At 36.4% G+C, this 24,587-nt stretch overlaps 1 protein-coding gene across 3 annotated transcripts in view; it reads right to left on the bottom strand.

Moving 5' to 3' along the window:
* Window positions 1-24,587, bottom strand: part of phkb (phosphorylase kinase, beta) — a 167,795-nt gene that overhangs the window by 22,998 nt on the left and 120,210 nt on the right. For all 3 annotated transcript variants that reach the window (XM_039763121.1, XM_039763120.1, XM_039763122.1), the window contains 4 exons: window positions 18,527-18,729; window positions 16,597-16,731; window positions 16,131-16,260; window positions 8,420-8,527 (listed from right to left, as the gene is read on the bottom strand). In XM_039763121.1, coding sequence (XP_039619055.1) covers window positions 8,420-8,527; window positions 16,131-16,260; window positions 16,597-16,731; window positions 18,527-18,729 — 576 coding nt within the window. The remainder of the gene's footprint in view (window positions 1-8,419; window positions 8,528-16,130; window positions 16,261-16,596; window positions 16,732-18,526; window positions 18,730-24,587) is intronic.

Genomic DNA, 24,587 nt, shown 5'->3' on the forward strand with positions numbered 1-24,587 from the left:
ACGGCCGCAGTGTTCTTTTAACCAGGGTGCAAAACAAGTTGTAAGTGGATGTAATAAGGCAGTAGTCTGGATGGAATCTGCTTTAGGGATTTGGATTGAAGACTGCCAGAAGAACAACAACGGCAGTGCTACACAATCGCCTGAAGTGGCTCCTTTAAGGGCTGTAACGCTCTCCTTTGTTGTGCAGTAAAATAAAACTCATTGTTATTGGACAAGTCATCGTGTCATTGTTGGTGAGTAACCATAATTAATTTTCTACTTACAGTACTTAGTACATGTACGTACGTTTAGTGTCACTGTACACACACATTTACTGTACAGTGATCCCTTGCTGTATCGCGCTTTGACTTTCGCGGTTTTGCTCTATCGCGGATTTTATATGTAAGCATATGTAAATGTATATTGGGATTTTTCGCTGATTCGCGGATTTCTGCGGACAATGGGTCTTTTAATTTATGGTACATACTTCCTCAGTTTGTTTGCCCAGTTGATTTCATACAAGGGACGCTATTGGCGGATGGCTTAGAAGCTACCCAATCAGAGCACGTATTACAGTACATATTAACTAAAACTCCTCAATGCTATAAGATATGCTTCCTGCGCGGTGCTCGATTGTTTGCTTGTCTCTGCCTCTATTTCACCCTCTCTGACATTCTCTGCTCCTGACGGAGGGGGTGTGAGCAGAGGTGCTGTTTGCACAGAAGCTGTTTGCTTAGAAGATACGGACGCTCCTGTAAAAAATGCTGAAAGGCTACCTTCGCATTGATCCCTTCATTGCCGCTGCTTTATCGCGTTGCTTGCATACTTAAAAGCGCAACAGCCCTATTGATTTTTCATTGTTTACTTTACTCTCTCTCTGACATTCTCCGCTCCTTACGCGCACTTTGAAGAGGAAGATATGTTTGCATTCTTTTAATTGTGAGAAAGAACTGTCATCTCTGTCTTGTCATGGAGCACAGTTTAAACTTTTGACTAAAGGGTGTTATTTCATGTCTAGAGGACTCTAATAATGTTAAAAAACGTATTTAGAAGGTCGTAAACAGGTTTTCTATGCTCTAACTGCGAAAATATTAGATTTATAAATAAAGAATCCTACTTCATGGAAATTTATTTATCTGTCTGGAGCGGATTAACCGCGATAAACAAGGGTTTACTGTATAACTGTGCGGAGAATATTTATAAACAGTGTGGGAGAGATTCTAAGGGCTTAAAATATATAAAAATAATCATACAAACATATGGTTTCTACTTCACGGATTTTCACCTATCGCGGGGGGTTCTGGAACGCAACCCCCGCGATCGAGGAGGGATTACTGTATACTATTTTTGTTGCATTATACGTATTTATTGCTGGTGGCAGGTCTATCGTAATGGCTGTGACATGTGATATCGGAGACACTCAATATCTTTAAAATAATATTTAGGTTTTACTGTATATAAACAGTGTGTTTATATACATAATTTCAATGAATCTTACTTAATATCTAAGAGAATACAAAGGGATTATGCTGTATAACTCTGCGGGGAATATTTATAAACAGTGTGGGAGAGTTTATAAGGGCTTAAAATATATAAAATAACCATAGAAACATATGGTTTCTACTTGTGATTTTCACCTATCGCGGGGGGGTCTGGAACGCAACCCCCGCGATCGAGGAGGGATTACTGTAAACCAGGACAATGTCTGACCAGTTTTTTTAAAAATTCAATCACATTGCTGTCTTCTGAGTTGTCCTTGATCCCAATAATACAGATGTTTCAGTGTCTGTTCCTGTCTTAAAAGTTCAGTCACTTAAGAACTTAAACTCCTTAGCGTTACATTTTATCTAAAAAAAAAAAAAACATGTAGAAACCATTACATTTTTTGGCTTGAAAAATTACATTTTTACTAAATCTTATCTCAAAGTACAAAGGCAGTAGTGTAGAAAGTATAATGATGATACAAATAATAAATAATAATATGGTGAACAGCACACTTTCCAGAATCACTTTTGGTTTCACTGTTCGTTTCAATTTCACAGCCTGAAGACAGATTTATTTTGTCATCACTGCTGAGAAGAGGCATTTGTTACGAGAAGCCATAATGAGGCTAGGAGAAGACGCGTCAACATCATTGCCTGTGTAACACTTGGGCCTGACGCTTATGCAAGACACACCTATAACATTGCCTGAGTAACGCTCAACACTAATGCTGTTGGCACTTTTACAGCTCAAGTAATCCTTGGGTCTTAAGCTAGATATGTCTATACAGTTGCCTGAGTGAAACTCGGGGCTAACGCTTTTACCAATGCTTTTACAGCCCAAGCGATGCTTGGGTCTAACACTAAGGAGGTTAAAGACATCATATGGCTTTCCAGAGACTGGATCTGTTTGTCGTGTTGGCCTACGGAGTTAATCAATTTATCAATGTCTTGTGAAGGTTTTGCTTGCTAAACCTTCACTGCAGCCATGTGTCTGTGGAGAGAAAAATGCTCTTCCTTAAAACTATTCAACCACAAAGAACTTTTTGTTTTCTAAAAAGGTGCTCATCACTGCTGGCTGATTTCTGCAGACTCTGCCAAGAGAATCTTCTTTGCTGGACCAATATTGACATGAGGCCACAGTCTTTGTTCAATGTACATATGTTAAATAAAATATAACATTGCAAAAATATTATAGGTAGTGATGACCAAAACAACTAATATTTCCTTGCACATACAGTTTGGTGAAACTAAAATTAATTTCATGTGATGATATTTTGCAAATGCGAAACCCACTAAAAAGATTTGTTGGAATTTTGAAAGGTTTGTTTAGGGGTGTAAAGGAAAGGAGGATACCGTTTCTGAAGGTACTGGCAACACCACACACCCCTTTGAAATCAGTACATTTCTTAGAAAAGGGTTCAAATGAAAATATAAGGGGGAAAAAATTTTGTTGCTGCGGTGGGCTGGTGTCCTGCTCGGGGTTTGTTTCCTGCCTTGCGCCATGTGTTGGCTGGGATTGGTAATTAGGATTGCAGCGGGTTGGATAATGGATGGATGGAAAATGTCTGTTGAAAATTCAACATGACTAAACCTAACCCACGATGAAACAGAAAGACTTACACTTAGACAAAAGATGCAATTCAAATCAGAAGAGAGGAAAATGCTGTAGCCATGGTCTTAATTGAGATCCCACTTTTGAAAGAAATATTTAAACTTTGCACGTGATGGGCTCTAGTGCACTGCTGTCTGAACAGTAGCCCCTAATTCTGCAGTTGAGAAGAAAATACAGAAGGAAAAATGTTTTATGTACTTTACTAAACACCTTTCTTACTGGGTCAATGGTACGAACTTCACTGGTCATGAAAGGACAGTTTGAATTGCCAGCTTGTATCTAACAATTGGCTAAAAGTTGCTAGGGTCCAGACCTCAATCAATAAACTGGGAGGCATACATTTATATCAATATATTTCTTACACTAGGATAAGTGTGGCTTTTTTATGTAAGGCCAAAATATGCTGATTCAGATTCAAGACAAATATTGAGTAAAATAATAAGGTAAATGAAAAAATAAAAGAGGAAAACATTTACAAGAAGCTGAAAGCAAAAAATAGAGTACTGTATAGTAGAATCAGGGTGGCTTGGTTGAAAAGGCATATGTCAGCTGTTGAGACTTATCTTTATTAGAAACACAGATTGGCAGAATGCAGACATTTTAAATGTGTAGGTTAAGAGGTGAGACATAAAAATAACCAGACTGGGCTTGGGGCTTTCCTGGAAAACTGTCTGGAGGTCGGCCAAACAAGGATCATAGAACTATATCCCCTCCTACACGCCCTCTCAAAACTGATGACCAGCAAGGTATATTCTTTGAATAGCCCAGTCAGTATTTGCACAACAATCACTACACAAGTTGCTGCGATAATGTCGGTTGGAAAAAAAAAGAATAAAACAGTGAATCAACATCAAATTTCTCGCGAATCTTCTCTTGATCATCCTTCTTATTCGCCAGATTTAGCTCCCTGTGATTTTTACTTGTTCCTGAAAAATAAAATTAGACCTGAAGGGAACACATTTTTCTTCAATGGATGAAGTGAAGACAAAAACAGCAAGCCTGTTGAAGAGCCTCAAAAGCAAGAAGACTTCCAGCACTGTTTCAATCAATGGAAGATACGTATGGGGCGGTGTACAGATCAGGAGGGGGAGTATATATAAGGTGGCAATGTTTAGAATACTGTAATTTATCAATAAATATTTTTTTTTTTTACCAATCCGGTTATTTTTGTGTCTCACCTTGTATATGCCTTTGGAAAGGATAGCAACCTAGCTAATGATATTTTTTTTCCAATTGATACTTAGACCAGTTCATTGCAAAATGGTACTTGTTCATATTATCTGTAGTAAGAAAAAAAAAAAAATATAAAATATATATGTATATATATATATATATATATATATATATATATATATATATATATATATATGTATATATATATATATATATATATATATATATATATATATATATATATATATAGACATAGACATATACAGTAATCCCTCCTCGATCGCAGGGGTTGTGCTTCAGAACTCCCCGCGATAGATGAAAATCCGCAAAGTAGAAACCATATGTTTGTATGGTTATTTTTATATATTTTAAGCCCTTATAATCTCTCCCACACTGTTAACATTATTAGAGCCCTCTAGACATAAAATAACACTCTTTAGTCAAAAGTTTAAACTGTGCTCCATGACAAGACAGAGATGACAGTTCTTTCTCACAATTAAAAGAATGCAAATATATCTTCTCTTCAAAGGAATGCGTGTCAGGAGCAGAAAATGTCAGAGAGAGAGCGCGAGAGAAAAGCAAACAATCAAAAAATCAATACATGCTTTTGGGCTTTTAAGTATGCCGAAGCACAGCGATAAAGCGGCATTTTCTTAGAGGAGCGTCCGTATCCTCTAGTCAAACAGCCTCTGTGCAAACAGCCCCTCTGCTCACACCCCCTCTGTCAGGCAGAGAGAGTGAGAGAGACAGAGAAAAGCAAACAATCAAGCACCGCACGGAAGCATATCGTATATCATTGAGGAGTTTTAGTTAATATGTAATACATGCTCTGATTGGGTAGCTTCTAAGCCATCCGCCAATAGCGTCCCTTGTATGAAATCAACTGGGCAAACAAACTGAGGAAGCATGTACCATAAATTAAACGACCCATTGTCTGCAGAAATCCATGAACCAACGAAAAATCCATGATATATATTTAGATATTCTTATATTTAAAATCTGCGATGGAGTGAAGCCGTGAAAGTCGAGCTTGATATAACGAGGGATCACTGTATATATATATATATATATATATATATATATATATATATATCTCAAAATACCCGTGCTTCACAGTGGCGAAGTACTGCCTTAAAATTTTTATTAAGAAGAAAATTTTACTTTTTTAAAAATGAGGGAAAATATACCAATACTTATTTGTTAAGGATCTCTTTGTATGCCACATTGTGAGTTCGGCCCTCCATTTGTAATATGACCAAGCTGTGCGCTGAGCTTACTCTTGAGCATGCAACGTACAGTTGGCCATGTGAATAGTAATCTTGTTTCAAATCTCACAGCTTGGATTGCTGCTGTCATAATCGGTTTGAGTTTCATGGTTTGTTTCAATGATGACAGTATTTGTAAGACTTGTGTTGAAGAGACATTCGGCATCTGTCAAGCGTTGTAAGTATACAACCAATTTCATTGATAACTTCACATCCAGCTTTTGAGAGTTTAAACATTCATAAACATCAAAGTGTCCACTACTGAAATCGTCACCTGTGAATCTAAGATGTTTAAGAGGCATAGGTGGTTGTCGAAAGGTGTAAAATATTTGGCCATTTTAGTACACTTGAAAGCGACAACCGAACAATTCAGCGGCAGCCATCAACTCACATGCAGATCCATAGGTGAAGGGCTTAAGCGTTTCACTCTTATAGTGCTCCTGTGAAGTATAATTATCTCCTGTACCATCATCAGTCCACACCTTGAACCTGTCCCAGTCATTCAATACATACGACACAATGTTCCTCCGGATATCAAGAGTGAGATGATATGGCTGTGCAATATGTAACACAGAGAATGGAAAAGGTAGGTGCCATCTCCGGGCATGGAAACCACTCGGTAAGTGACAGTTCTTTGATCAATGGTGATCACCTCGATAGACATGTTAATGCGGGTACGGTTGGAATGATAAAGGAAATGGGTACCTGAACAATGTAAAGTAAGTCTAAAATATCTACACAATAACTAAAATCGTAATAAATGAACAATAAAACAGTGGAGAAGCTGTGGATTAAATAAAAAGGCCGTAGTTATCAGCAGGGAGACGTGAATCCCGTGGCGAAGCAAGGAAGGGAATGTAGAGACTGGAGCGACGGACCTTATATAGGCAGGCAGCCAACAACGTGGGAGGCGTTGGGATGGGGACCCAACGCCGCCTCACACGGTGACCGAGCTGCAGGCTATGGACGTATATATGTATGTAAGTAGGATTCAGTTAGCGTTGGGAACCCGCGTACCAAATTTCTTGAAGATGGGCCCATAAGTAACAAAGACTGTTGAAAAGTTCAATATGGAGGCCGACAGTGGCATCATACCACCGAAATAAGTACGTACATTGGTTTCGGTTAGCGCAGGGAAAACGCCTACCAAATGTCGTGAAGATGGGGCCATAAATAAGAAAGTTCAACATGGCAGACCGTTATGACCGTTACGCGTAGAATTTCGAAATGAAACCTGCTTAACTTTTGTAAGTAACCTGTAAGGAATGAGCCTGCCAAATTTCAGCCTTCTACCTACACGGGAAGTTGGAGAATTAGTGACGTTGGAAAATTCTATATGGCGGCCGACAGTGGCGTCATACCACCGAAATAAGTACGTACATCGGTTTTGGTTAGCGCAGGGAAGCCACCTACCAAATTTTGTGAAGATGGGGTCAGCCTTCTACCTACACGAGAAGTTGGAGAATAAGTGACGTTGGAAATTTCAATATGGTGGCTGACAGTGGCATCATACCATCGGAATAAGTATGTACATCAGTTTAGGTTAGTGCAGGGAAGCCGCCTACCAAATTTCGTGAAGATGGGGCCATAAATAAGAAAGTTCAACATGGTGGATGTCGACCGTTACGTGTAGAATTTCGAAATTAAACCTGCTTAACTTTTGTAAGTAAGCTGTAAGGAATAAGCCTGCCAAATTTCAGCCTTCTACCTACACAGGAAGTTGGAGAATTAATGATGAATGAGTGAGGGCTTTGCCTTTTATTGGTATATATATATATATATATATATATATATATATATATATATATATATATATATATATATATATATATATGACATGATGCTACATTCAAAACCAACTGTGCCCTAGTATGCTACAGGTAAATGCAATGTTTGTTTCCAGATCCATGGATCCATTGTCATAATTAGTTTAGAATTTAGTTTCATAAAGAGTCTGCTACAGCATCAGGTCAGAATTCAAAATATTTGTATATGAGGGGGAAACCAAACATTCCCAGAATCAATCAATAGCTCACGAGTAGGGTGTGGTTATAACCTATACCACAAGGTATAGTGTGGCTATAGTCTTATTAATCAGTTGAATAATTGTGCTAAGTTGATCAAGTGTTTATTTCTGACATTTACTCAACAATTGTATGTGTGACTTTGGCACGTCAGGTCATATCAAACATCAAAACAACAATGACTTTTTTGTAGATTGATAAACTTATTAACAAAGGGTTTCCCTGTGATAAGACTGTTAACCAGCAACATTACAAGGAATTGCTGAAGCGTCTGTGGGAAAGCATCACAAAAGAATCATCCAGTGCAATGGCACATGCAAAACTATCATGACAGCTCATCTGCAGAGATTTAATTTTTAGTCAAAGAGTCTTTGAGCAAAAAAAAAAAAAAAAAAGTGGTTGTTGCTTTGCATTCCCTGAATATGCCAGATCTCGCTCCCTGGAACTTCTTTTTGTTTCTAAAATTATAATTGAAACATAAGGAAATTTGCCACTGTGGAAGAAATGCAGTTAAAAAAAACAAAAATTGTACGAGACCCAAGACAAGGTAAGAAAAAAGGATGAGTACAGAAAATATTTCTGAGAGTAGAAGGTGCTGAGGTAAGTGTATTACGTCTAAATCTGGGTATTCCGATGGTGACTAAAATAGAATTGCTGTAAATTGTAAAATTTTATTCTTTTTCAAAAATTACAGTAAGTTTTGCCCCTCCCACCACTACATATGAAAAAATGCACCACGTGGAATTTAAAACAGGCTTGAGCAAAAATGACGACATATTGATAAACAGATCGCCCACCAAGATTTCTGCAGTTCTAAATTGGAGTGAACTTAATTTAACAAGGCCTTCAAGGTTCAGTACAATATGTAAAGTGTTGCCATACCTCAACAATAATCTGTCTGTATTCTGGCTGGATGATGTTCTTTAGCATATCTTCAACCAGCAGAGAAAAGTTCATCTCATACATTGTCATATCTGACAGAGTAGGTTGCTGGAAAGAAAAAAAGAAAATAAAAAGTAAATAGCATGTTAAAAGCAGATTAATAAATTATATTTTGAATGCAAGCAAAACAAAATATATATGCAAATAATGTGTTCATAAATTAACTCATATCAGATAAAGTAAACAAGTTAACTGCTTGTACAAAAAATAACACATTATAAAAATAATCATTTAAATTAATACTAATAAATAATATTTACAAACAATTATAATATCATTAATAATAATTATATACAGTTAGATTTAAACCTTGTCTTAATGGATAAAACTAGATTATAAACAATTTTTAAATATTTGAGCTAAAATATGTACTGCTGTGGTTTAATTTAAAATAAAGCTATTTTCTTTTAACTTTATTCCCCCAAATTCGCACTGTTTTAATAAAAATAATAACAGCTTTTATTTATATAGTACCTTTCTCATTTTTACTTGAAAAAAAATGGGCTAATGTTAATGACATGCCTATCTACGAATTCAATATATCTGAAAACAATCTTAAGTCTACGTTTTTACATAGCAGGACATAAGCAACAGTCATCCAGATCTCAAAAAGTCCTAAATGTACATACATCTAGTCTCAAGTAACAAACAACACATAACAGATTGCACTCAGTAATTATTTATTCAACAAATGTCAACATGCAGACATCAGGAAATACCAGCTCAGTTTAAAAAAAATAATTGGCGCTTCATGCGGAGTTGTATCTTTGGACGGGTCTTCTTCTGGTTGGGTTTCATGCTGGCTTTTCTTTATAGGTTTCAGGAACATTGTAATGGGAAGTTGCTACATTATCTCCTGTAGCGAACTGCTGGTACAATTTCCGTGCTTTCTCACGGATGATGTTACTATCCAAGGGGATGTTCTTCTTCCTGCAGTCAGCGATCCACAATGCCAAGGCAGAGTCCATCCTGATGATATTTTTATTCCTTACGGTCGTTACCTTTTTGGCACTATCACGGAAACTTACAGATACGATATTCCAGATCGCTGCTTCGTTCTTCTTTATGTAGCGTGCAGTGCTTTCATTAATGCCATAGTGGCATGTTACTACAGCATAACTTTTTAGTTCCTGGAGCAAATCCAGTAGTTCAACCTTCTCCTGGAGTGTTTTAAACTTCTTCTGGCGCTTAGGCTCAGCACCAGAAGCCTTACAAGGTGTAGGGCGATTTGGCAATATCTTGTGCGTTTAAGAATAACAAAATGAATACAATAACAAAATGGAAAACATGAGGACACTCAGCTGAAGTTGCGTCAAAGGGCAGCAATCAATCAGCAGCAAGCAGAAATGAATAACGCTCTCGGATTGGCTACTTTCACCATCCCAAACCATGTTTCCCTCAGTGGTGGTAAACCCACTCACCTGGAGACGCGTCACTGGGCAGCAATCAATCAGCAGCAAGGAGAAATGAGTAACTTTCTTGGATTGGCTACTTTCACCATCCCAAACCGCGTTTCCCTCAGTGGTTGCTTCTTGCTCTCTCTACAGCACAGTATTGCCACGAAAAAAAACATACAAAATTGTGGAGGATAGTTGCGCTTTCCGCTAACAATTAATAGTTAGGTTCTAAGGAAAAATCAGCGAACGACTGAGTCTGCGAACTCTGAACCGCAACTTTGTGGGGGTCTACTGTATATATAAAATCCAACGTCTCTATGTGTGTACGTCTGTCCATTTTTCACTAGAGAACTACTTAACAGATTTAGACCCGTTTTTTTTCTATAATTTGCATGAACATTCCGGTTGATTGAGGGACTTCTCTCATTGCGCTATGTATTGTAGTTCACTTGCAGGAGCAATATATTTGTGCTAATCTGAGGCCGAGGTGTAAGGAGCTGGGCAGGGCCCTCCTCACTGTCCTGTTTCACTATTATGAGGGTGGAGCCGCAGGGAGACAGCTAGTTCATTAATATATACACATTACTAGAAAAATGTTATTTTTTAATGGTTTAGAATTTTCCTAGTCAAATGGATGAAAACCCCAATGTAACCATTGTTAATGATAAAGAAAAAAAAAACAGTGATGGGGCAGGTCTCAATACTTTTTCAGGGCACTGTAAATTTACAAAATGTTTGTCTTTCCTAAGACATTTTTTAGCTAATAAAATAATCTGAAGGGCCAAAAACAAATTTCTTTGTAAAGATATACAATATAGAAAAATGAAATTATGATTTATTTGCCCTTTTGTCAGAATACATAAGGTACATGATATTATGTAACCTTTGAAAATGTTATACATTAAATTTAAGCAACACCCAAAGGGATGAACCTTAAGTATCAATACAATAGAACAAACACACCAACATTAATTAATAATATCAGTAGTAATTATTATTATAATTTAAATTAAACATGCTTGTTATTTTTTATTTTCAGTCTGCCATCTGAAACTACTTGGCCTTCCTTGAAAAGGAGACTGAAAATTTAATAGCAGCCTTTGTTTTAATAGCACTCTCTTTAACATATTGGATTTACCAATCAGTAGAAGTAAATTACTACCAACAGTCCACTAGTCAAGCAAACTAAACGTCATTACCATAAAATGACATTTAGGCAAACTACAGATTAAAGCTCCAGTCTTTAAAATTGGAATACCTTAAATAAAACATTATTAAAAGCGTTTTTGTTAAACTAAATTGTCACATAGCAGTACACAATGGAATAAAAAATGTTGCAATTTATGGGAAAAGTAATTTTACCTGCTTTAAAAATACTGCAGTAATTGTCAAGACTTTAGAATAAATTATTTCACCCATAATCTGTAAGCATGTGTCCTTTTAATTTTCTAATAGTAGTATTTTCATTTGAGCCTCCAGCAACCAAGTTAGTATTTTATTAACTTTTCACATAAAAATTGACTTCTTTTTGCAGACTGGTGAGAAAGGTAAAAATGTTGCTTGACAATTATTCAAAGAACAAAACAAAAACAAAGGCAGGCTGTCTAGCATAAAAAGATATACACAAAGTTTAAATAGTTACTGTATTATTAACACATTTTCAATAACATATTTTTATGTATTACTGTCACACTGAATATTTTTAATCTTTTGCTTATAGACAATAAAAAAATGAACATTTTCAACAACTCATATTTTATATACTTATATATTTTTAATCTTTTTCTTGTAGACGATTAAAAAAAAAAACTAACTGTATTGTAATTTTAACAAAACATACATGCCGTTTTGTGGAATTCACCTATTCTCCTTTTGTCTGTGAAGATTATTCTATGTGCAGTCTTGTTTCTTCCAACATGCCAAAGGTAGTGAGGGTTTGGTTAAGAGGTAATTCTAAATTGGCTCCATGTGAGTGTGGAATGGGCCACCTTGCACCTGTTATGGCAAAGATAGGCATACCAAATATATCCACTTTCAAGCTGCAAAGGTTTTGATTTAAGAGAACATGCTTTCACATTTCGGAGGTATGTTTTTGACAACAAAAGTAAACTGGAAGCATTATTTTCATGAGGCAAGGATATGCTTTCAGATTGCTTGACTGCACAGCTGGTCTCCTTTCAAAATGGCTGAATCTCACAAAAATGTGTTGCTTTTTTACACTTTTATTTCAGGCAAAGCAAAAAAGGCATTAAGCCAAAACAGCAAGTATCAGACCATTTACACAGGATACGTCATCCTGTCCTGTGACAGTAGCAGAGATCAAAGGCACACTTAATGGTTAAAGCTAATTTACATTGTGCAAGGCCTACAGTCTCCCAGGCATCCCAGGTGTGCAGAAGAAAACCATTAGGAACACCACAGAGCAAGCAGAGAAGGTGTCAAAGAGGCTATGGATTAAGAGGAGTGAGCCGTGGACACAAGCTGGGGGAGTTGATCACTCCTGGATGGGACACGGGCATAACAGTGTCTAATGTTTGAAAGACACAAAACATCTGGTGACTGCAAGTAACATCACTGATGAAGTGCCCAAGTGCATCACATATCCCAGCAGAGATATTATATCAATACTTAGTTGAGCCTCCTTTTGCAAATATAACAGCCTCTAGACGCCTCCTATAGCCTTTGATGAGTGTCTGGATTCTGGATGGAGGTATTTTTGACCATTCTACCATACAAAATCTCTCCAGTTCAGTTAAATTTGATGGCTGCCGAGCATGGACAACCTGCTTCAAATCATCCCATAGATTTTCGAAGATATTCAAGTCCAGGGACTGTGACGGCCATTCCAGAACATTGTACTTCTCCCTCTGCATGAATGCCTTTGTAGATTTTGAACTGTGTTTTGGGTCATTGTCTTGTTGGAATATCCAACCCCTGAATAACTTCAACTTTGTTACTGATGCTTGAACATTATCCTGAAGAATTTGTTGACATTGGGTTGAATTCATCCGACCCTTGAATTTAACAAGGCCCCAGTCCCTGAACTAGCCACACTGCATGATGGAACCTCCACCAAGTTTGACAGTTGGTAGCAGGTGTTTTTCTTGGAATGCGGTGTTCTTCTTCCGCCATGCAAAGCGCTTTTTGTTACGACCAAATAACTCAATTTTTTTTCATCAGTCCAAAGCACTTTGTTCCAAAATGAATCCGTCTTGTCTAAAGGAGCATTTGCATACAACAAGCGACTCTGTTTGTGGCATAAGTGCAGAAACAGCTTCTTTCTCATCACACTGCCATACAGATGTTCTTTGTGCAAATTGCGCTGAATTGTAGAACAATGTACAGATACACCATCTGCAGCAAGATGTTCTTGCAGGTCTTTGGAGGTGATCTGTGGGTTGTCTGTAACCATTCTCACAATCCTGCACATATGTCGCTCCTGTATTTTTCTTGGCCTGCCAGACCTGGGTTTAACAGCAACTGTGCCTGTGGCTTTCCATTTCCTGATCACATTCCTTACAGCTGAAACTGAGAGTTTAAACCTCTGAGATAGCTTTTTGTAGCCTTCCCCTAAACCATGATACTGAACAATTTTTGTTTTCAGATATTTTGAAAGTTGCTTTGAGGATCTCATGCTGTCACTCTTCAGAGGAGAGTCAAAGGGAAGCACAGCTTGCAATTGACCACCTTAAATACCTTTTCTCATGATTGGACACACCTGTCTATGAAGTTCAAGGTTTAACGAGCTAATCCAACCAATTTGGTGTTGCAAGTAATCAGTATTGAGCAGTTACATGCATTCAAATCAGCAAAATGACAAGGGGACCCATATTTGTGCATAGCCAATTTTTCACATTTGATTTAATTTCATACAACTAAATAATGCTTCACTAAAAATCTTTGTTCGGAAAACACCCCAGTACTCAGATGTTCCTAGGAAATGAAAGACATACAACTGTTATCTTTTTTGTTGAAAGTAGAGTAAATTATTATGCAGGCTGAGAGGGGATCCCAAACTTTTTCATATGACTGTATTATGCTACATCTACACTACTACATTTTCATTAAGAAAATGCAGATATTAGTTCCTGTTTTTGTCTTTCTTCCACACAATCTTGGCCATATAGTTCTGAAAACAACGCGTTTGGTGCTGTAGTGAAGATGGGTGAAAGGAGGTTTAGAAACTGCAGACTTTAATTGTGTTGACTGTTTTGTGCTTTTTATCTGACAATTCCAATATTTCTCCTGTTCACGCCAATGTTTCATTCACTGACCGGTTATATTTCATAGAAGAAAACCATAATTCAACATAGCAGACATGGCAGATTTGCCTTCAATATTGCTTGTTGTATTGTATGTCTGTATGCTTTTAGAATAGTCTGAATTCTGCATACATGTGCAAAAGACAGGTAATTTACTGGTCTCTACAGTTTTATGATAAGTTCCGTAGTTGGTGGTATATTGCTATGTTATGTGTGCATTTGGTTATTTTAGTGTGAGTGCAGATGCTTTTCTAAACAATGTGAAAATGTGAATGTGGACAGAGATCATATTAGTTTAAAAATATAGTTTTTAAATAAAACAGTAGCAGTATGGATGTAGACTTAGATGAGGTTCAAACAGCCCCAAAAGCTACTCTGTTGCCTGCCTAACATAATGGGATAACCTAACCTATTTTGACATAGGCAACAATTTTTTCATCCTTACGGCCTGTGTCCCAAACTTTACTTGCTTCTTTAATTCCTAAACAGTTACACTGTCTGTTTTTAATTGCTGCAAATTAAGAATGAGATGCAAATGACAAAGGAACCTTACAACATGGTCCCCTTTACAATTGTGTGTGTTTGCCATGAAGTATGGTACTTTTCATAAAATATTTGGAAAGAAAGGAAAATGAAAAAAAAAACTGAAAATAATGGATGATATATTTGGAAATTAAAATTTTACAATACTAAAACAACCTTTAGTGAGAAAATGAAAACAGTAACAAACCATAAAATCACAAAAGAAGAACCTTTATTGCCAAGGATAAACTACTAATTCAGAATTTGGGATGGCCTGGAATAAAACCCTGTAGCCACTGGGGACCTCTAAGTTTGAACTCAGGAACCCCTGATTTAAGATCAGTAAATTTTATTAGTTGCATTCCCCAATATCAGGTTAGCATGAGTATTGGGGCAACAGAGTATACTGTAATGTTGAGCCTACAAATACAGAAGAGCTGTAAATGTATAGTTTTAAAGGTAAGCCTTTTCACTTAATTTTGATATTTACCTTTGGAGAGAGCAGGCATACAGTATAGCAACATAAAAACTACAGAACTACTCATAAACAAAAAACACAAAATCTGAACCCAGACACCCTGAAATACAAAAATTAGGTACAGCAAGATCTGGAAATTCTTGGTTACTGCTAGGAAAAAAGTAAAAGCCCTGCTCTGGTTAGTGAATTTAAGAGAAATGTATGCCTTGTTTGTAGTGAACAATGATTGGCTGTTTAAGACATCTGGTTGGGCAAGTTTACCTTTTATTATATCTTTAGAATGTCACCTTAGTGAGAAGAATTGCTGTCTAGAAAATAATAAGGAGTGTTTGTCTTAAAGTGCTATAGCTTATAGAAAGTCCCACTTTCCCACTGTGTCATGCCAAAAAGAAAGGCACAATCTTACAGATAGGCAGCTTTTAAAAGAAGGGAACTGTAACTCTTCAAAAGTGACACTAAACAGAGAAATGTGGCACTGGAACCTGGAATTAGGCTAGAAATAGACTGCAAAAGTCACAGTAAGAAAAAACAGATAAGACTGGTGGCTATTGTGTGTGAAGCTCAACTGTTATTGGAGTTCAGCTGTAAGCAGAAAATCACAATAAAAGATTCTTGCAAAGCTATGGCAATGTATGACATAATAAAACATTTATATTATATAAAAAGAAGAAAACACTCAATTTTATATAAAAATATAGCTTACCTCTAGACCGAAAAAATAAATGCTCATTACTGGATACTCCTCCTCCTCCTCCTACTACTACTGCTGTATCTGAATTAACTAGTGACTGCATAATCATCATTATTATTATTATTTATTTTGTTTTGCAAAAGTGCACATTCAAATTAGTGGTGATAGAAATCCTAAAGATATCTGCCAAGAAATATTTCATATTTAAAATTTTTATAAATCTATACTTAAAAGTACTAAATACAGTATGGTTCATAACCAACAAACAATAAATAACAGCCTTAACAGTTCAACATGTCACCTGTGGGAGATGAGTGCCAGCTACCATGATGCCATCTGGAGTCCTCTCTAAAATTTGCCAAATTCTGTCATAAAAACCTAAGGGAGTTCTGTTGAGAGATCCATCTATTTGGCGTTTATTTAACCAGGACCTAAAAAAAATATATTTTTATATATCTATATTTTTGTTTCCCTAAAAACAGCCATTACAAATTATCACAGAAAACTTGTAGAACAAAAGTCTGTGTTACTTTACAGATGATTAAACATAACCAGAATAATTATTATAATAGAACATGGGGAAAATTTAAAAAAATTTCACATGATGACCATACTCCACATCAGTTAGGTGATTTAAATAAATGCAACATCACAAATATTACTTTCCCTTGGCAAGATGCAGATTATACAGACACCTTGATTCCCTCCCAACCCCCAAAACAAGTTCTTCATTTATTGTAATGTTCGAAACAGCTATTTGGAAATACCTTCCTGCCTGCTGTGGCTGTAGAACATCTAGGAGAAGCTGCTTTACTTCACTGGGTGACAGCTGGTACAGGTCTTTGGCTGGCATTTCTCCTGCTCTAATTTTTAGTTCATGTTTCATTGCATGGATGATCCATCTGCAACAGTATCACACAAAACCAGTTATGGGAAAACTATTCTGGACACCGAAGGTCACTAAAGAATGGTTTTCATCAGTCATAAGAATACCAAAATAACATATCTTTGGCAAATTTAAAATGCAAAGTAGCAATCTTAAAAATATTTTTCATTTTTATACTTTGATTTGTGTTTGAAGAAATACTTATTTTGCTGATGGATAATGATTTGTTTTAACTGTTATTGAATTATCAGTGAAACATTTTGGTGAAGGACACCTTTAACAGTATGCAGTGTCTTGTAAAAGTAAACAGATGATGGTCTACTTTTACTGGATAACAATTCCCACGCTGAAATTTTGTTCTGTTCTCTACATATACTGTACATATAAACATGTCAGAAATTGAAAAAAAGTACCAAGAGGAATCCAGCTTCATATATGTATTAGAAGGTAGACTGTACAGTACTGTACATGTTTAAAAGTATTTTTAAGGAAAGAAATGGTTTTGAAATTAACTGAGCCATAATACGCGGCAAATTCTTCATTAAGACAGTTATATTCTTAAAAAAATGTACATAATTCTTTCAGGTTTTAAAACTATGATATTTGCTAAGAATGTTATTAGAATATCTTATAATGGGTATCAGTTTCCAATAAGGAAATCTGTAAATGTAAAGGCTAAGAAGTAAATCAATTATCAGTTAAATCGGTATTTTTTTTAATATTACTTTTCTTTGTCTTTTTTAAAAAGGGCTAAGACTGTCAAGGGTTCAAACAAAAGCTAGAGGTGCCTTAAAAATGCTGCATACGCATTACCAGCAACACTCTGGTTTGGATAAGGTGTAAGAATTTATACAAATTCAATGTCATTGAGAGCAGCCTGGATTATGAATGTTGTTTGATTCTGAATGTTGACTTACAAACAAGAGAAAAATCTGTGATAATCTTAAATTCACACACAGTCATCCTTAAATGAGCCTTAAAAAGGAATATTTTGAATGCATAAATGCCTGGACTAGTAGCAGCAAAGTCCATGTGGTTGTCTTTCTGTGATTGGCTTTCCAAGAAAACAATTTTCCAGGTCCAATCATAAAAGTAGATCTAATTAGTTGATAACTTCTATATTAAAAAAAAAACACTGTTAACTACTACTACTTTAACATGTAATGACTTATCTATCAGTTGTGAAGTTTTTGACACTTTATATTGGCAACAGTCAATACAAGAGACTTCTAAACATTTTCTGTGTAGGAATCAAATAGAAACTCCTACTTAATACTAACAGCTCTGGAAACTTCAATTCACTACTAAAATATTCTGGAAACTCTACCTTAGTACTAGAATGTCCTCTGTTTAATTTTTTTCTTTTATTGTTTACTAATCACTTGGCCAGTTAAGAACCAAACATAAGAGTACATATGTAATAATTATACAAATAAAATCTTCAGAATGGAGAAACCTCTAAATGTTATACAATCAGGCCTGAAATTTCACAGGAAAGCAAGCAATGCCTAATATACAAATAAAGACTTGTAAGGAGATATGATTTTGCGTTGACCTATGGACCACCCTATTTATCCACTAAAACAACTCCATGACCAAAAAAAAAAATGCAAGGTTTCAAAAATATAAGACATTTCATTACTCTTTTTAATTAAACACTGTTCAGATAAAAACTGTATAAATACACATATCTCAAAGTATAAGTGTTTACACTGAGGTGTGAAAAAAACAGATTTTAGAAATCTTAACCTCATCAAAATTCTAATAATGATTAAACAAACGAAATAGTACATTTAGAATCAAGACCGTACCCAATACGAATCTTTAGCATGCCACTAAAGAGTTCTGGAGTGTTGGAGATTATCCAGCCAATATGAATTACAAGCTCTTGTTGAAGGACAGCTTCTCGCTCATCATACGGGCAGCACGTGCTGTAAACTATGTCCTTAATAACTCCAGGAGACAAAGGATTAGAAATTACCTCCTCCTTATGACCAAAAGCACCAAGGGTAACCTATTTTTAAAAAACAAAAATTGTTTAGTTCATAAAAGAAATTGCCACTTTGAAAACCAAGATCTCCTCTAACCCATTAGAACACGGGTGTCAAACTCCAGGCCTGGAGGGCCACAGTGGCTGCAGGTTTTCTTTCTAACTCTTTTCCTAATCAGTGTCCAGTTTTCACTGCTAATTAACTTCTTTTCCCTCTATTTTAATAGCCCCCTTTTTTTAAGGATTAAGTCTTCTGAATTGATTCTTTTCTTCATTAAATGACAGCCAAACAGAAATGAGACTTGAAACGAGCCAACAGATGACCAGCTAAATTGGGGCTTCAAACTCCAACCATGATTCTTGGTGTTAATTAAACCCGTTATTCAATTCCATGGTTTGTTGCTGCTCTCTCTTTTGCCACAGCAGACATTTCCAAGACTGTTGATATTCTGTTTTTTTTCTAAGAACTCCTGAAATGTTTTGGTAACCTTACTGAGACCTTCATCTTTACTTTCAGATTTTGTTTGATGGGTACAGGTGAGCTGGTCATGTCCCGCTTGTTTTATGTTTCATTACTGCCCGGCTGCTAATTAAGGAAAAAACAACTAAGGGCCTGAGTCAAGCTAATTAAGGCTAAGGCTAAAGAAGTTAATTAACATCAAAAACTGGTCACTAATTAAGAAGATGGTAAGAATGAAAAACTGCAGCCACTGTGGCCCTCCAGAACTGGAGTTCAACACCCCTGCATTAGAAGATACAAAAAGTAATAGTATCATTAAATGGGATAGTGAGTTTTTCCCATAAATAATGGATTTTGAAAAGTTTTGAAATACAGACTATTAAAGTTTTATTTCAACATAGATCTCAATAGAATCAAAAAGATTTAGAGTTTGATCATGTGTTTCACATAATATATGCATAGTCTCCAGTGTACTGGAATAAATTGGTTTAGAAAATGAGTGAATGTTATATATGACCTTCATTTTTATATTTCTTTCTAAAATATATTTGTTTATTTATTTACTTTGCTAAAGATATAGGTTATCCTTCTCCAATGGCCATATTATGTTTACTGAGATCAATTAACCCTCCTTTAAAAATACATATTTTATAATTTTGCTATATGTAAATACTTTAATTGCTCAATCTAAAAACTAAACTATTATTTAATATATAGACAGAGAGCACTTTATTTATCACAAGGGGGAAACAAAAATCACTGAACCAAAAAATATGGTTGCAACATATTCAGAATTGCTGAAAGCCAGGTGACTACTTAGATCTGACATAGACTAAGACTTTCATTTGCATCTGAGCTTCAGACAAATGCTGTGCATACCACATTTGAAACATTAATACTGCAATGGACAAAGTATAAAGATTTTGAGTTTCTGTACTGTATAAGACAACTACATAAAACTCAGTAAGACTGGATAAATTTGAATCAATGAACTTGAAATCACAAAAACTGCTGCATTTATGAATTACTTGAGAGATTGATAGTTATAAATAGCGGTCTGGGATTTATAAATGTAATTTTATTTGACTTTAAAATATTGTTGTGTACACTGAATTGGATTAAAGAGCTTCAGGAAATGGATGAATGGTTTAATGTAGGTTCAAATTTGGCCTGCACTTCCCTTCTTCAACACACACGTGTTCCCTTTTTATGTTTAAAACTAAATGTTGTCGATTTGAAACATTTTAATATTTTTGCTTTGACTCACAATATGAAATATCTACTAGATGGAATTCTCTTAACATTCATACATGCACAACATACTGTATCAGTTAATTTTACATTTACAGAATATAAGATGCTTGAAGATACTATATATAAATTAGTTTATAAGAAAAGCTGTTTCATGGTCATAAATGCTTTCAATTGACACAAAATACCTGCTTTTATAGGAAAATGAAGTTTAGTAATTTTATTTCTAAAATAGTGCTTCACTTGCATCTTACTATTGCAGCCATAATGGTACTGCTCGAAATATAAAACAAATGGCTTAAAACTTGCCAAAACATAGCAGGTTTCATCTGTTTATTGCATTCATTCAAATTCTGAGATGATGTGCATATAAAATAGTTGCTATCCAACCATTTTCACAAAGATCTATTATATTTTTTATTCTACCACTGTTAAAAGAAGTTCTGATGCTCTTATTACTAAAACTACAAAACTCCTACTACTCATCCTTGGGTGTGGCATTTCACCCCGCACCCCCAACAGCACTTAAACTATCTGTTCTTTACACCCATAATATGAACAATAGGAAAAGTGACACTTACAGTGGTGTGAAAAACTATTTGCCCCCTTCCTGATTTCTTATTCTTTTGCATGTTTGTCACACAAAATGTTTCTGATCATCAAACACATTTAACCATTAGTCAAATATAACACAAGTAAACACAAAATGCAGTTTTTAAATGATGGTTTTTATTATTTAGGGAGAAAAAAAATCCAAACCTACATTGGCCCTGTGTGAAAAAGTAATTGCCCCCTTGTTAAAAATAACCTAACTGTGGTGTATCACACCTGAGTTCAATTTCCGTAGCCACCCCCAGGCCTGATTACTGCCACACCGGTTTCATTTAAGAAATCACTTAAATAGGAGCTGCCTGACACAGAGAAGTAGACCAAAAGCACCTCAAAAGCTAGACATCATGCCAAGATCCAAAGAAATTCAGGAACAAATGAGAACAGAAGTACTTGAGATCTATCAGTCTGGTAAAGGTTATAAAGCCATTTCTAAAGCTTTGGGACTTCAGCGAACCACAGTGAGAGCCATTATCCACAAATGGCAAAAACATGGAACAGTGGTGAACCTTCCCAGGAGTGGCCAGCCGACCAAAATTACCCCAAGAGCGCAGAGACGACTCATCGGAGAGGTCACAAAAGACCCCAGGACAACGTCTAAAGAACTGCAGGCCTCACTTGCCTCAATTAAGGTCAGTGCTCACGACTCCACCATAAGAAAGAGACTGGGCAAAAACGGCCTGCATGGCAGATTTCCAAGACGCAAACCACTGTTAAGCAAAAAGAACATTAGGGCTCGTCTCAATTTTGCTAAGAAACATCTCAATGATTGTCAAGACTTTTGGGAAAATACCTTGTGGACTGATGAGACAAAAGTTGAACTTTTTGGAAGGCAAATGTCCCGTTACATCTGGAGTAAAAGGAACACAGCATTTCAGAAAAAGAACATGATACCAGCAGTAAAATATGGTGGTGGTAGCGTGATGGTCTGGGGTTGTTTTGCTGCTTCAGGACCTGGAAGGCTTGCTGTTCTAGATGGAACCATGAATTCTACTGTCTACCAAAAAATCCTGAAGGAGAATGTCCGGCCATCTGTTCGTCAACTCAAGCTGAAGCGATCTTGGGTGCTGCAACAGGACAATGACCCAAAACACACCAGCAAATCCACCTCTGAGTGGCTGAAGAAAAACAAAATGAAGACTATTGAGTGGCCTAGTCAAAGTCCTGACCTGAATCCAATTGAGATGCTATGGCATGACCTTAAAAAGGCGGTTCATGCTAGAAAACCCTCAAATAAAGCTGAATTACAACAATTCTGCAAAGATGAGTGGGCCAAAATTCCTCCAGAGCGCTGTAAAAGACTCATTGCAAGTTATCGCAAACGCTTGATTGCAGTTATTGCTGCTAAGGGTGGCCCAACCAGTTATTAGGTTCAGGGGACAATTACTTTTTCACACAGGGCCATGTAGGTTTGGATTTTTTTTTTCTCCCTAAATAATAAAAACCATCATTTAAAAACTGAATTTTGTGTTTACTTGTGTTATATTTGACTAATGGTTAAATGTGTTTGATGATCAGAAACATTTTGTGTGACAAACATGCAAAAGAATAAGAAATCAGGAAGGGGGCAAATAGTTTTTCACACCACTGTATATGAACCACAAAATAATGGTAAAGAGTTGCTGCAATAGTCTGAAAATAATGAGCTGAGAGAGAGAGAGAGAGAGAGAGAGAGAGAGAGATGTAAATGGAGAAAATGCAGAGCTTGTAGCTCCTGGAAGGAAAAAGGAGACTGGCACTGCACGTGTAGGATATATGTAATTAATGCTCGCTGAGAATGAATGCTCATGCTGTAAGGACAGGAAATTTCTCTTACCACTGTTCAAGAACATACACTTTGGAAAACATGGTAAAAGTAATGGCCATATTTTTAACTTGCATCACTATAAGGCCTGATAGATGTGAAAGGTTATCTGGTGCATAACTGATTTCAAATAAAATCCATTTATGCTTACAGTCTCAAAGTTTTCTTCTAATTTAGAACAGGGATGGGAATAAACTGGAGAAACCTATTTCGTTCCAACACAGCAAAGCTTACAGTCAATATTTACAACACTGTGGTGTTGATGCAGGAATCAAGCCTGTTGATTGCTGAGATTACTTGGTACGCTCAGCAATAGGAAGGACCTTGCAGTGGATGTGCTGTTCTTCTAGAACAAGAGCAGCAAGATTATACGTTGTACACAAGAGGTTTAAATGCCACCATTGTATTTCTCAGCTGTCTGGGAATTGCTTAGGCCAGGAGAGTCAAACTCTGCAACTGGAGGGCCACTGTGGCTGCAGGTTTTCATTCTAGATACTGTTTTTAATTTACTTGTTTTTAAAGTTCAGAATCCTTAAATTGTTTTTTCTTAACTACCATCCATACAGTAATGAGACACAACTCACAACTCACTCACAAGTCACCAACCATCTGAGCATTCTCAAACTTTGTTTGAGGTTCATTATTTTTGCTGTAATCAATTTCTTAATTAGATGTAGTAAGGTTTTGTACCATGTTAGCCATTATGGATGCAGTGAAAAGTGAAGCAAAATGACACCTTTAATTGGTAAACTGAACAGATTACAATATGTTTGAAATATTCCAGCTTTTTTACTTATACAGTGCATCCGGAAAGTATTCACAGCACATCACTTTTTCCACATTTTATGTTACAGCCTTATTCCAAAATGGATTAAATTCATTTTTTTCCTCAGAATTCTACACACAACACCCCATAGATAGATAGATAGATACTTTATTAATCCCAAGGGGAAATTCACATAATCCAGCAGCAGTATACTGATACAAAAACAATATTAAATTAAATAGTAATAAAAATGCACGTAAAAGCGGACAATAACTTTGAGTAATGTTAGCATTTACTCCCCCGGGTGGAATTGAAGAGTCGCATAGTGTGGGGGAGGAACGATCTCCTCAGTCTGTCAGTGGAGCAAGACAGTGACAAAAGTCTGTCACTGAAGCTACTCCTCTGCCTGGAAATGACACTGTTCAGTTGATGCAATGGATTCTTCATGATTGACAGGAGTTTGCTTAATGCCCATTGCTCTGCCACAGATGTTAAACTGTCCAACTTTACTCCTACAATAGAGCCTGCCTTCTTAACAAGTTTGTCCAGGCGTGAGGCGTCTTTCATCTTTATGCTGCCACCCTAGCACACCACCGCTTAGAAGAGGGCACTCGCCACAACTGTCTGGTAGAACATCTGCAGCATCTTATTGCAGATGTTGAAGGACGCCAACCTTCTAAGAAAGAATAGTCGGCTCTGACCTTTCTTACACAGAGCATCAGTATTGGCAGTCCAGTCCAATTTGTCATCCAGCTGCACTCCCAGATATTTATAAGTCTGCACCCTCTGCACACAGTCACCTCTGATGATCACAGGGTCCATGAGGGGCCTGGGCCTCTTAAAATCTACCACCAGCTCCTTGGTCTTGCTGGTGTTAAGGAGGAAGTGGTTTGAGTCGCACCATTTAACAAAGTCTTTGATTAGCTTCCTGTACTCCTCCTCCTGCCCACTCCTGATGCAGCCCACAATAATATAACAGCATAATGACAACG

This window comes from Polypterus senegalus, chromosome 9, assembly GCF_016835505.1.
Source record: "Polypterus senegalus isolate Bchr_013 chromosome 9, ASM1683550v1, whole genome shotgun sequence".
NCBI lineage: Eukaryota > Metazoa > Chordata > Cladistia > Polypteriformes > Polypteridae > Polypterus > Polypterus senegalus.